This window comes from Glycine soja, chromosome 10 (assembly GCF_004193775.1).
Source record: "Glycine soja cultivar W05 chromosome 10, ASM419377v2, whole genome shotgun sequence".
Taxonomy (NCBI): Eukaryota; Viridiplantae; Streptophyta; class Magnoliopsida; order Fabales; family Fabaceae; genus Glycine; species Glycine soja.
The window spans coordinates 3,257,746-3,272,161 of record NC_041011.1 but is presented as its reverse complement, the minus strand read 5'-3'; the positions used below and the strand labels follow the sequence as shown (position 1 = coordinate 3,272,161).

Sequence of the window (14,416 nt, the reverse complement as noted above, 5' to 3'; positions counted from 1 at the left end):
AGCATTGTATCCCTGTCACGAACTTTTTGGGTTTTGAAATTTGTGTTTTTCTATTGTCAGCAGAGCAGCCAGAGGATCTAGCTAGTGAAATTGTTCGTGTCTTCTTGTTGGTTTGGTGATGCAATATATAGTATACGTGAATCTGGTCACTCTACAATCTACATCAATAAAAAGGGAAAATATAATAAACTGCGCACGAGAGTGTTCAAATTATTTATTGCAGTGAAACGAATCAACTTGCAGATAAATAATGAGCAACTTGCTTAAACCTGCATTAGGGTCTACTTTGGTCTATGACATTTTATTAATCCCCACTTGTGCACCTTATTGTTTATGACGAGATACATGAATATATCAAAAAAGGGGGAGCGAATACTTGAATTGATGTGTAGATTTGTCATCTATTGACGCGCTTAATTTTTGCTTTTCTGATGTCTATTCTGTTTGTTGCTCCAATAGGACGTTAGTACATTGCATCCTACTAGCGTTGAAAGCCAAGTGGCATATGGTTTAAACACTTTAAAGCTTCTGGAATTCTGGATCCAATATTATTAGTTAAGGAACATTTTCTCGATGAAATTTAAAAGAAACCTAGGACAAATTTTAAAATGGAGTATATAGAAATTGCGTGTTCTAAAAAGATTAAGTAAATCTAGGATAAACCTAAGCAGCAAGTGTTAGAATATAATGCTGCCTAAAACAGAAAAGCTTTGTGGATTAATTAATTGGCAAACCCATGTTGGCCGCAACTTTCCCAAATCTGAATCACATGATTAATTAAACATTTCCCATTCGCCTTTGACTCTTATAAATTTTAAAATTAATAATTTATTCATCATTCCATTTTAAAATAACTAGAATATGTATCTCGTATATTATATAATTAAGCATTTTTAATTTAAATAAAATTTTAAACATATAGAACTGTTAGTATTTTAACCTGTATATTACACGGATTAAATTTTATAATGAATAAATATTTTTTTATTCCATAAATTACATTATATTTAGAAATCACAAAAAAAATCCTTAAATATAGTATAAATTACATTTTAGATTTACAATAAATAATTTTAATTGTGATATTGGGTTATTTTAGAATAATATTACAATATTTGTCTTTTGAAATTTGTGTTTTTGTTTAATTTATCATTATTAACTTTTTTGAATGTGTTTTCTATAACGCCCCGACTTGTGATTTTTGGATTAGAAGAGAATTGAACAAATAGTTAGTACATGATGATCACCTGCAAGTATTGGCACATGTTACAATAGGAGCGTTAGAATCGAAGTTGACCACTAGTTGGGTGCTGGATTCTGGATAAATGCAAAGTACTGGTAAATGTCCAAGGTTTCATCATCTCATATACCTGTTCCACCAATTATTAACTAGTGTGAAATGGGACTCTTTTTAATCCTTTTGTCTTTTTATTAAGAACAAATTAGAAATGCAAATTGTCTTTTTAATTTGGAAGATTTGCACCTAAATGAATGAACCATGAGGGGAATGCATCTGGACACAAATGTATCAGGACACACACAAAACGCGCAGCCTAGCTCTCATCATTTAATTTCATATTTTTCAATGTTCGAGGATGCATGTATGTATGTATGCACCTCTCACTTGTTTTCAATTTCATACAGTTAGTGTATGCCAGACCACCCGTTACATAAATTGGCCCATGACATTTGATTTGTCTGAATTTGAGCAATTGATTAAAAAATTTCTTTAATTTCTCTAAATTATGTTGACTCATATACAACTTAACCAGAGTGCAAAACAAGTTGGACGCGAGAGTGAAAAAGGTAAGCTCTAATGTCATATTAATTACAGGTTCTTTATCATTTCTTTCTTCTTTACTAGCTAGCTAGGAGTATATGTTTGTTATAATTAACTTTCAGCTATGACATTGCAGAGGGGCAGAGGCGTTGTGTCATGAAGACAACCAATTACTGGGTCTGGCGACCTGCACTTCAAGCACATGCATGTGAGTGTTAATCAGTTAACAAACTTGAAGAGTTACTTCTAATTTAATTTGTTGGTTTCAGTACCTTCTAATTAGTTCCCTTAAGCCCCGTTAGACATTTCTATTGGAATAAGATCAGGATTATGAGGGTTAAGAAGTCGAGGTTATTTCATAATGCTTGCAATCTGATTGTGTTGTTGTTGTTACTGCTGCTGCTTAACTTTAAGAAATCGTCGATCCCACTATGTGTCATAACTCGTATGATGAAAACCTCGTGCTTATAACTTATCAAATTGCACATATTGACTCCTTGTAGTTGTAGAAAATTTCTTGCACATAAGTATATGCATTAGTAGTCAATATGTAATGCCATGTTGTTCAATGACTTTTAATTTAAAGCATAGAAAATGTTTTGCTCATGGCCTATAATTGGAAGAAATGTCATTAAAAGTAGCATATTTATAAGAGGTAGCTTTGCACTAGCTGTTTCCTACATTTCTTACCTTAATTACTGGAGTGCACTTTTTTTTTTCTTTTTGTCTGATGAATTGGAGTGCCCTTTATATGCATGTTTATTCGTGATGGTAATTTTAATATTTTTTAATATCATATCTTCATATGAAATATTTATTCATTAATAATATTTGTTAAAAAATTTAACTGACATGCATATAGTAATTAAATTTAAGATTGAATCTCAAAATTATTGTGCAACTTTTTTTCATGCTCTGAACAAAATATACATGACTCCAGAAGTTAATTAATTAATCTCCACAATAAAAATTTGTGAAATTATTAAGTTTTTAATGTCTTTTGTTATGTTTTGAAATCAAGACTAGTTTTCTTAATTTCTTAATTATATAAAAAAATAGATATGTAGATAAGCTAATTACTAAAAATCATTGTCTGGATTTTTTTAATTCTTTTGCAGCAAAAAATAGTTATACCTATTTTATTATCTTTTTGTACATTTTTTCAAAATTTTTGAACATTAATCTAATCCTTATTGGCATATATTGGTTTTAAAATTTTCATCGGATCCTTTTCTTTTAGAATAAATAATTTATCATTTTCATAAATTATTTTGCAAAAAAAATATCTCGTTATATATGATTTTGGAGAATCTTAATTTAAACAAATATCTTTTGAATTTACGAAAAGAAATCCCAAATGCATTTTACGAGTGGGGAGGAATTATCTTTCCCTTATCTTGGATCAATTTTCCGTTTTTCTCTCTTATAAATTTTTAGGTCACAAATTTCCTAGATTTCAAGCGAGGTCTTTTTCTTTCTTTCTTCTTCACTCAGGCATGGGAAAGGGAATAAATAAATATAAAATCCTTACAATTATTTTTTTTAAAAAAAAGCTTAACCGTTCCAATTGTGTTACTTCGTATTTTTAAAATATTAAACAAAAGGGTATGTACAAGAACAATACTAAAAAATTATATGTGAAATTACTTATTAATTAGTTTAAAATTGCAAAAGGGTTCTCTTAATTTCTTAGCTTTCTATTTGTTTAACGTTTAACCACGTCCTTTTCTGTAGGCATATGGAGAAATTGACCCGAGGTGACAGAATCGACTATTCTAATTTGTGTTGTAGCTATAATTAGTTGAATTTTAAACAAGATAAACCTTTTTCTTTTGGATATTTTTCATTTCATTTCTTTTTCACAACCTTTTTCAGCCTGCCTTTTTTTTTCTTTTCTTTTTTGCTTAAGCAAGCCAGTTTTACACTTTTTAGGGGCTTTTAGTCATTCTATAACAGCTTTATATTTCCCAATTTCTAGTAAAAGCCGGCCCTCGCCACAATTTACCCTATCTTTCAGTTTCACCCATACAAAGCCCCTCTTTTTGCTGTCTTTCTAATGCTAATCCAATTGCTATGAATCCCTCTGGTACCAGTGAGTTTTTGAGGGGAACATCATTTCATCGAATGGTTATGGATTAATTGGATGAAAGAGGTATTTATGTTTTTATTTCATTTACACTAACTTTTCAATGAAATTTCGATTTAATTAATTTAGGCATTATGGAGCAAAATACTTGTTTGTTACTGTTGAGTGGTGAGATTTCAAATGGAATTTGTATCAGATTTATATATAAGTTTTTTTTAAGGAATATATATATATATATATATATATATATATATATAAGTTGAACATCTGATATTTGGCTTTCTTTGGTATTATTTTTAAATAGAAGTTAGTAAAAAAATGTTATATACACAATTAATTAGTATGCATCTCATAAATAGTTAATCAACCATTATTTGTATGTTGGAAAATATGAAAGAACTGAAGTTAAGAATATTTTCGTCTGAAAATCTTAATATTAATATCCCCTTTTGTGGCCTGCCACTATTCTGATGTTGTAAATGTTAAATACGTGCGCTAGCAAACACATTACTAGGTATATATATTTCCTTGTAATTCATGAGACGAGAAGGCAGGAAATATTTAATTGAATGATAAAAATAACGTAAAGGGAGAAATATTGGGTTATAGCTAAGGGTAAATTCTGGCTTCAACTGCTTCATCATTTTTTTCTTTAACGTTTAAACAAAAAAAGAAAACAAAATATATGTTCAAATTTCATAGCCTTCCCAATAGCAGATAGTCAGATTTATAGAATATGCCCTCTCTGAATCACTTACTCCTTTCAGTGGCACATTATAAATTATATATTCAATCAGGTTCATTGTCTTGCAATGATGTAGTTGTGTTTTTAACTTTGCTTATTATTTAAAACAATTGAAACTCGTATGCCCTTACCTTATACATTTAGTGCTATCTTTAAATTTGATTTATGGATGACTTTTTCTATATGTAATCCAAATATCAATGATGAGTACTACATCTTCATTGTAAATTAATGTGTAGACAGAGAAGAAATTTGTGCTTAACTATTGGTTATCGCATATCTGAGTATGTCAGTTATATTAACAGGTTAAAAATTTTGAACTACTTATTAAAAGTTGTGATTTTCTCTGATATATGCAGAGTGAATCGACTATGTGAAGGGAAAATTGTTAGACCAATACTTGTCTCGGACACCAGGTAGGCAACTCACCTCCCCAATATATAATCATTGATCATGTAAAGGAATTTTGTTATATATTGCAAAGTGACTTGAAAAATAAAGATGAAAATCTTAGTTTACTATTGGTTTTCGTTAAATGTTTGAATGAAGAAATAATAGGATTCGAATTCTTAAGTAACATGCTAAAGGAGAAAAGCCTAATTAGTAATTCAAGGCTTTTGATGAGTCTTAACTATTATTTTAGCGTAACACCACAAAAGTGGTGTAGTGGTACTCATATACATTAGATTTTAGAATACCATCAAAGATAAACGACACAGGAAAACTATAAGCCTAAAATTAAATTTTATTGGAATGATAATACTAATAAGATTTTTATTGCAGATTTGATGTTTCTAAAATTAAATTTTAGACCCTTAATATATGGATTTGATTGGAATAAGTGAATATAATGGCCGTAAGGAAAGATAGTCTTTAAATAGATTTTAGTACCTAAAGAATTTAATCAATAATTATCGGTCGAGATATATCTCAAATTTACAAATCAAAACAAAAAAGGTTTAGTTATCTATATAATTAGTTCAATTGTCTGCTTACTCAAATTTGTTGTGCTTGTCGAAGATTGGGATCGGATAAAGATGATTTATTTGTATATTTTAGCTTTCTTGACAGAATATATATTGTTTTGAAAAAATAAATATTTTATAAAAATTAAACAAGTGCTGATGCATTTTTTAGAACCATATATTGAACAATGATTAAAAACATATATTGAACACATTCAATGAAATACATTTGCCAACAACAACCAATAAACAAAGCACTAACCCTAGGCCTCCTCATGTTTTGACTTGAGAAACCGTTTCTCAATTTACCCCCTTCCCTCACCATTTCACCACAAGAACTGTTTATGAATCTTATTTAGTAGGAGAGTGAATTACAGTCTTTGGAACTTTGTAGATAGACACAAAGTATATTGGAAGACCGGAGACCGGCCAGTTGAAAGGAGTTGAGGATAGCGATACGACTTCCAAAACAAATATACTTGTTCTAAGAAGATAACAAGTTTTTCATCTTATCTAACAATGGTTTTCAAGTGCTTAATTTTCTAGGATTAACTCCCACCAGAATACCGAAATGCTTGTTGGGTAGATAATCAGTTTCGCAATTCAAAATAATTAGCCTTTTCTGCCACTTTTATGGGTTTGAATTAATACCAACCAAATATTGCTCTTGTAGAAGTTTACCTTTAGCCATTAGACAGGCTAAAAAAATATGATTGTCCTTGTATTCACCAATCAGAGGCACAACATCTGCATATTTTAGAAGAGAAATTTTAATATGTTCCCGGCCCCCTCAATCTTGAATCCCCTAAAAAAACTTTTTTGTTATCAATCTTATGATTCCACTAAGATCCCTTGTGTTGCAATCAGAAAAAAGAGGAGAGAGAACATCCCCTTGTCTAAGGTCCCCCTCTAATGAAAATTCCTCTATTGAACTACCATTGGCTAGAACTTATGTAGTAGCCGTTGAGAGACATTCAGAAATACAGCCACGCCATTTGTCATTAAAGTCAAGTCTCATCAACATGTAGTCTAAGTAGATTTAGCTCATCCAATCATAAGCCTTTTAAAGTCTATTTTAAAGATGGAGAATGTATTATAATTTCGATCTTGCGTCATTAATCACCTCATTCAGAAATAATATATGTACCATCGAGGATTTGCCTATCTTTTATGAAAGTGGATTGGTTTTCAGAAATAACTGAATTGAACACCTTCTGAAGCCCACCTGATTGTATTTTTGCTAGGACTCTGTAGACGCTACCTAGTAAGGAGATTGGTCAAAATTCCTCTATTTGAATTGTATTCTCCTATTTTAATCTGGTATTTAAGCAAATGAAGGAAGAGTTGAAACTTGCATCACCTCTCTAGTTTTCCATTAGAGTGAAATTCAGCCATCATGTTGCAGATATCACTTTTGACTAGCTCTCAAAACTTCTTGAAAGAATTTGAAACTGTAACCGTCTAAACCCAAGATTTTACTACTGTTACATGTTGCTTCTTTGAGTTCACTTTCCACAAATGTGTAGGTTAACCTTTCATTGCCTGTAGAGATATTTGTTTAAGATCGATGTTATCAAGAATTGGCTTGGCCCTTTTAATTAGTTATTGAGAATAGTGATTGTAAATGTTTCTCTTGATAAAAATACCTTCAAAATGTGATATTATTGAAGACTTATCTGGATAAATTTTTCTAAAAATACTTGTAAGAGAATAAAATAAAAAGAAAAAAAAATAAAAAGAGTTTCTCAATAAGTTAAAATTAACTTATGTATGATCTAATTTGTAAAAATTATTTTATCTAATCTATTTAAATGATTATTTTTAACCTATACATAAACTAATTTTAACTTATGAAAAAATTTATTTTATTTTTATCTTCTTATTTTCTTTCCTAAAAGTATTGATATATAAGCTTATCTAAACAGACCTGATGACCCTTAAAAATATGATATACATGCATCCAAATATTTTGATTGGTAATTATTGATAGAATACCTTAAAAATAAAATTTATCTAGAGAAAAAAGTTGTTTCCGTGATCATATATAATTTTAGGGGTGAGTGATTTTCTTGTAATGTGTCTTATAGCATTTGGCAAAGATTTTTCTATTATAGTTGGGTAAATACGGTTCTACTACTAAATAGAATAGACCAGTTTTGGTAGATCTACGATTGCCACATGGAAACAAATTCATGGAGTGCCGGAAGCATATTTGGTGTTTTGCACCATATGGTTCATTTATCAACATATATAGAAATCAAATATGTATACAATTTAGCATAGTTGGATTTAGCTGAGGTGATTGACATGACTAAGGTCAGGAGTTGGCTGTGGCTTCAGGCTAGGCTAAAAATGTCTTCCATGTCATCATATGAGTAGTGGACCTCTTGTTTGTCCTCTTCACTTTCATGAACATATCTTGTTGTAGTTGGGTTTAGGATACCCCTTTGTGCATAATTCTTCTTTCCATTAAGTTGTTATTATTATTTATTTTTTTATCAAGTTCTAATTATAAGTTGCTATGTTTGCTGATAGCCTCGATGGTGTAAAAGTTTAATATTGGTTGGATGTGCTTTCTGGTTTTTCAAGAAGCTTGGGAAAAGGATAATCACCTAAAAATGAATGAATTAGTGACTTATGACGATGGAAAATTGTTTTTTCCTCAGTAATTCTGGGATCACTAAATTTTAATGATGGAATTCTTAAAAATTACATATAGATTGTTCTGGCACTAGTTTTAATTTTTTTAGTAATTAAGTTCAAATAATTGTATGAGAGAGGAGCTAGTCTTTACTCTTTTATCTTCAATTTGAAGAAACCATTTTCCATTTATCTTGACTTTCCAAGATTGAAGGGGTAGTTGAAAACTTGAGGAGGGAGATACTCACCATATATACAAGCCAAAGTTGATAAGGAAGCCGTTGGTTTGCTACTCCAAAAATATGGTGGGATTACACATAATCTATCACTGAAACTTGCTCTCAAAAAGTTGGTGAATGTTCATCTAGTACTATTAGTTTTCTAGTTAGTTAAGGGAGGAGCTTTGGTAGGTTATTTTGGTGTCATGAGCTCTCGCACAGGCTGCTATTATATTAATGAAAAGTTGTGCTCTGGGTGCCGAATTCGTATTCTGATCAAGCTATGATTATTAGGTGTTATGATTGCTTAGTTAGGTGCAAAATTTGTTCAAGTTTTGATTAATAGTGTAGATTTCTTCAGTTGTTTAGCTTCTGTTTAATTAGGTGTGTGATGGTAGTTTGGTTGGGTAAAAGCCCAACAGGGGTAGGAAATATTTTGAAGAAAATTATGAATTTGTTTATAAATAAATCACTTTTTTAGTAGGAAATATGAGAGAAAGAAAACTTTCATTACCGAATTTCTTAACCAAGAACATTTATATTGTTTTTTTTTATTTCCCGTGCTTTATATTTATAAATAGTAAGTACAGACAAAAAAGTAAGCGGTATGTACTATCAATTTTCCTTCTTTTATTATCTATTTATTTATTTCCTTTCATTGTCCTGCACTCCTCAATTTCTTGACAGTGGAACCCCACCTCTTTTGGGCAGACTATATTGTGAAGAAAGTCACCGTGAATACTTGTAATAAAATATAAATAATAATCAATGATTATTTTAATATACCCACTTTTCTCTTTATCTCATTTAATGTTATCTCTTTTTTGTTTTATTATACATCTAATATCATATTTTTCTTTCTATCTGTCACTTCTATCCACTTATAATGTATACCCGGAAATCACTACTAAATAATGAATTATAATAAACAGAGTGGAATTTAAGCCAGGGAATTTTTTTTCCAAAGAACATATAAATATGATGAAAAAAATATAGAATAAATAATTTAACTCTCTTAAGTCATTTCGTGAGACTGAGACACTCGTTTTTTTGTTTCCTTTTTGTTCAATGTGGGATTCGGACATGAAACCTTATTTGCCTCTCCTTTTTCCTCCTCCGCCTCCTTTTAAACCCTATCGAGGCCTTCACCCACAAACCAGGACACCATTTACTTTTCCCTCAAAAATATGCCAAATTAATGTTGTGGTTATTGGTCTTTTCGCTTTCAGGAAAAATATTTCAGGAACGATGGTGAATAACGGAAACAGTGTAGGATACATATAAGTTATGTCTGATTTCTTCCATTCCTTTTTAATTGGTGAAAATTCTATTGTCAAGCATTTCTGGAAATGGATGGAATATAATTTGATCATCATAAAGAGATAGCGGCATTGTTTTTGGTTGCATATCTAGGGGAGTTGCCTGTTGTTGATTCAAATTATGAGAATTAATCAGCTGGTCAGTGACTTTGTTGGGTTTCATTAATCCTTTGTGTTGTTTTTAACATATATATATATATATATATTAAATATTAGAATGCTAAAGATTTACCTTAAAATGAATTGCAATGGTCGATAATTTGAGAAATATGGTGTTTAAATTGGACGTTTATTATTAACTACAATTTTCTTCTGTGGTTTAGTAATTTTGTATAAAGGCCTTCAAAACTCCAACATTTTGATTTCTGAGTAAAATGTTAATATGCTCATGATACTACCTCTTGAGATCTAAATCATTATAAGTTGTTTTTGACGATATTTAAGAGTGGATCAAATAATAGATGTCTCAATCTTGTATATGAGTGCTCAACGCCCTCACCTCATTCTTATTTTCCCTAGTATCATGAGACTAGCTAGGAAAAATGCAGGATAAAAATAATACATGGAATCTTGCAAGGAGTATAGAACTGTGTGGAAAGGCTGAGTGCTAACAACATGTCGTTTTTCCTTTAAAGCCTTACTTTTTATCTGTTCTAAAAAGCTAAAGCCAGAAACAATTTTGAATTGAACATCTTCCAAATAAGGTGGCAAGTTGTATGCCCTAGGTACAATGCACAAGTGAAGCTTGTGAATTGTTATCTACTTGTCTTTCAGGATACACAGAGTGTTGAATTAATAACAAGTAGTGCGGTAAATTTATATAGATGAACAACTGGTTCTCATTGCAGTGATGCCATTCACTCAATTACTATTTGATTTGCATTATATAGTATACTTGAATGTGGTGTGCCTTTGCTAGTTGTCACAGATTTCGTTCAATTTCTGGCACTTTATTTTAGGACCTGTTTGATGTGAGAAAAAAGTTTGTTTGTTTTTCTTCGTATTCAATGAATTTAAGCATATTTCTTCGTTTTTTTTATACTTACAATATTCTTCCATTTGGTAATTTAGGGAAAAAAAATTACCCATTTTAGGTCATTTCGCCACTATTCAAGGATTGTGAAGAAAAGAACGTGGATCTGTGGATTATGGTGCAAAGAATGGATTCAGAATACTTCGATTTGATATACTTCTAAAGGCAGCAAAATTCATGCACCCAATTGCTACGGTAAGAAAAGAATCAATTGATCATCACAGAATCAAATTTATGGAGCTGGGCTTGTATATTCAGAGAAACCATAATACATACACTCGCCCTAGCTAGCTAGAAATTGATGGTGTAAAAAAGCCATAAACAGCAAGAAAAAATAGTGAAGCATGTTTAATAGTTGAAGTAGCTAGGGCTTTCACTTTGATCAGATAAGCTTAGAAGTTGCTCTAGATAGTCAACTCCCAAATCTTCTAACACAACCACACTTTCTGATGTCTCTTTCCCTTTACACTTTTTACCTTTTGATGACAATTTTCTTTGGATGCAGTGCCTCTCTTTGAGTGCAAGTGCGGGAGAAGAAGATCCATTGAAGAAGCAGCTATATTGGATCTCTTGCAAAGACTCTTTGACCCTTTTGACTGGAAAATTGAGTACAGCACTTTGGCCTCTCATGGAAAATGCAGCTTGGTCATAAGCCAAAGCAGCAGCCTCTGCAGTGTCAAAGGTTCCAAGCCAAACCCTAGTGCCATTCCTCGTTGTGTCTCTGATCTCTGCTGCAAATTTTCCCCAAGGCCTTTTTCTCACACCAATGTAAGACCTTTCCTTATTCTGCCCTTCAGATTTCACCACCAATTGCTTTGCCTCATCGTTGTGGTTTCCTTCTGTTGTTGGTGCTGTGGAGAAGTCAACCATATCGAAGGAAAGAGAATCGTGGATAGGGTCAAGAACAGCATTAGTGCTTGACATTGAATCGAACAAAACTTCTGATGAATAAGGGTCATGCTCCTGCAACATGTCCCAATAACATGGGCTCTGAAACAAAGGGGAAGTCATGTTACTAGGCTTGTAGACAACTAACTGCTGCTGTCTGTTGCTTCATCTTTTCCTTCCCCTCTTGACTACAATTTATTTGCTTTCCAGACCCTAGTACAGATTCTTAATTAATTACTCCAATATTAAATAATTTGATTTGTTTAATGTAGAGGGATTAGTAATATTTATTTGAGTGTTTGTGTGGTGGGGGCTTATCATTTATAAGGACGTGATGTAAAAATATCTAACATATAGTATCTTATATAATATTTTAAAGGTAAATTAATGCTAACTAAAAGGAGAAATATTTTTAATCAAATGTATAAAATTGTATTGTTCCTAATTTTTTTATTTTTTATGATTTTTATAATAAATATTTTTTTTAATTTCTTAAAGAATATTTTTATGACATTGATTAACAAGACTCTATTTTAAAATATTACTTTCGTTTTGTTTTAGTTATTGTTTAATTAATTTCTTCTATTTTGCTGAGGAAAAAAAATTCTCCTACATGTTCCAATCTGGGTTCTCAAAAAAATAAGGAAGAAAGTCATACTAGGCAACTGTTTTCTGTCGTTTCGTCGTCTTCTTCCCACTTTCCTTTATTTTATTTGATTCAAACCCCATCATAGATTAGTATTAAAATATCAAGTTGGGTTATTCAATGATATTTAGTAATAAATTACACGAATTTAAACGAATAGGTGCTACTTAAGCCATGTTTGACATGAGAAGTGAAATAGAGTGGATAAAAATAAAATAGATTATTATAATTAGAGAAAAGAAAAATAGAGTAAAAATAAAGTAGAGCGATTTGTTGTTTGGTTTTAAAAAAATATGTAAAAAGTTATACGTTAAAAATAAATAATAAATTTGTTTGATTTGAAATGAAATGAAAGTAGAGAATTTAATAAATTTATAAAAATACTTATACCCTTCAAATAATTCGAGACATGTATATATGAGTCATGTGAGTTAATTAATCAATTAAAACAAACTACATAGTCGATTAAATTATTTAATCGATGGCAAATAATCAATTTCAGTCAAGGCAAGTGAATATTAGAAAACCCGTTTGATTATTTAGCCGTGTGTTTGATTTTGCATTAAACACACAAAGACGCGCGTATATAATGGAAAAATGCAAAGCACCTATTTGAAACTTCTTTATCAAATCATAAAATCAAATTGATTTGGAGCATACTTGATGCACAGTCAAACATGTACTAGGAAATGTCATAAATCAATTATGTTGTTCTCTTGTTATAACATCAGGACTAGAAATGGTAGAATCCATGCATGTTTTAAAGACCTCGGTTATGGGTTCAAGATGTTGGAATGAAATTTTAGTAGTGAATGAAATATTTGAGAATGAGAAAGATTAGAAAGTTTTAGAGGAAGAGACTATTTGTATAAATGATCACTTCTTGATTTTTTGTTTGATATTGACTTCATACAAACTCTAAGACATCATTCCTATTTATACTAGTGGCTCCTTCTAAATCAATGGTTAGAATTTTGTCAACACACACTTAATCTAATGTCTACAAATGATTCTCTAAAACTTTCTTCATGCATACAAAATTACTCACATTTTAGAATATTTTACATATTACTATAATTATCTTTTAAATAGATTCTTCTAGAACATGCTTCTAGTATTTGGCCTAAGGATGTTTCTAGAAATTGGACTTTTAGACTAATAAGACCCAAAATCAAGTTTATATTTCAATATCCCTTTGTAAACTTGATTTTGTTACTCCAATTAAACTTCTTATTAGCTTGATGAGATCTTCTTTCTTAAGTGGCTTGCAGCTACTTGATCATGAGTCTTCATGTACCCCAAATGCACATCCTTTCTTGCGATGCACTCTCTAATGTAGTGGTAGCGGGTATCAATGTGCTTACTTTGATCATGATAAATTGGGTTCTTAGCCAATGCTATTGCTAACTTGTTGTCCACAAATTGCATGACAAACACATGAGGTAGTAGTTACATACTCTTTAATGTATGAAAAATTCTCTTTGTTGCCTTCAAAGGAGTGGTTGTTGGATTATCCATGTAGCGACTAACAACTCCAACATCATAGATAGTATCAAGCCTTGTGCATGTTAAATACTGCAAACTTCCAGCTATGCTCTTAAAGAGTGTTGGATCCACTCTTTCTCCTTTCTCATGCTTTGATAGCTTGATTCCACATTCCATTGGTATGTTGACTGGATTAGAGTCATCCATCTTAAACTTTTTAATCACCTCCTTAGCATAACTTTCTTGAATGATGAAGATGTCTTTATCTTCTCGCATTAGTTCAATGTTGAGGTAGTAAGACATGAGACCAATGTTAGTCATCTTGAACTCTTTCATCATCTCTTTCTTAAATTCATTGAACATGCTTGGATTACTACCTTTGAAGATCAAGTCATCTACATACAAGCACACAATCAAAAAATCATTATTTTGGGCTTTGATGTAAAGTGCATGCTCATATGAACACATGACAAAGTTTCTCTCATGTAGGTATTTGTCAATTCAAGCATTACAAACTCTTGGAGATTGCCTCAAACTATAGAGTGCCTTTTTAACTTAATAACTTTGCTTGTCTTCTTTTCCCTTGACTTCATAGCCTTAAGGTTGCTCAA

The 14,416-nt window shown here is 31.0% G+C and overlaps 2 protein-coding genes and 1 long non-coding RNA gene across 3 annotated transcripts; 1 reads left to right on the top strand and 2 right to left on the bottom strand.

Moving 5' to 3' along the window:
• Window positions 1–1,454: 1,454 nt before the first annotated feature.
• Window positions 1,455–5,028, top strand: LOC114370516. The gene is made up of 3 exons (XR_003657843.1): window positions 1,455–1,806; window positions 1,917–1,988; window positions 4,971–5,028. It is a non-coding gene; the product is annotated as an uncharacterized LOC114370516 (long non-coding RNA).
• Window positions 5,029–11,000: 5,972 nt separating this feature from the next.
• LOC114371071 (ethylene-responsive transcription factor 1B-like) lies at window positions 11,001–11,823 on the bottom strand. Its single transcript, XM_028328475.1, has one exon. The coding sequence runs from the start codon at window positions 11,795–11,797 to the stop codon at window positions 11,135–11,137; it is 663 nt and encodes a 220-aa protein (XP_028184276.1). The 5' UTR covers window positions 11,798–11,823; the 3' UTR covers window positions 11,001–11,134.
• Window positions 11,824–13,769: 1,946 nt separating this feature from the next.
• On the bottom strand, window positions 13,770–14,126 carry LOC114370210 (uncharacterized mitochondrial protein AtMg00810-like). Its single transcript, XM_028327499.1, has one exon. It carries the CDS (start codon window positions 14,124–14,126, stop codon window positions 13,770–13,772), a length of 357 nt encoding a protein of 118 aa, XP_028183300.1.
• Between the last annotated feature and the right edge of the window lie 290 nt (window positions 14,127–14,416).

Excerpts from the sequence above, each read along its gene's own strand:
- LOC114370210 (XM_028327499.1), bottom strand. The coding sequence starts at position 14,126 with ATGACTAACATTGGTCTCATGTCTTACTACCTCAACATTGAACTAATG.
- LOC114371071 (XM_028328475.1), bottom strand. The coding sequence starts at position 11,797 with ATGACTTCCCCTTTGTTTCAGAGCCCATGTTATTGGGACATGTTGCAG.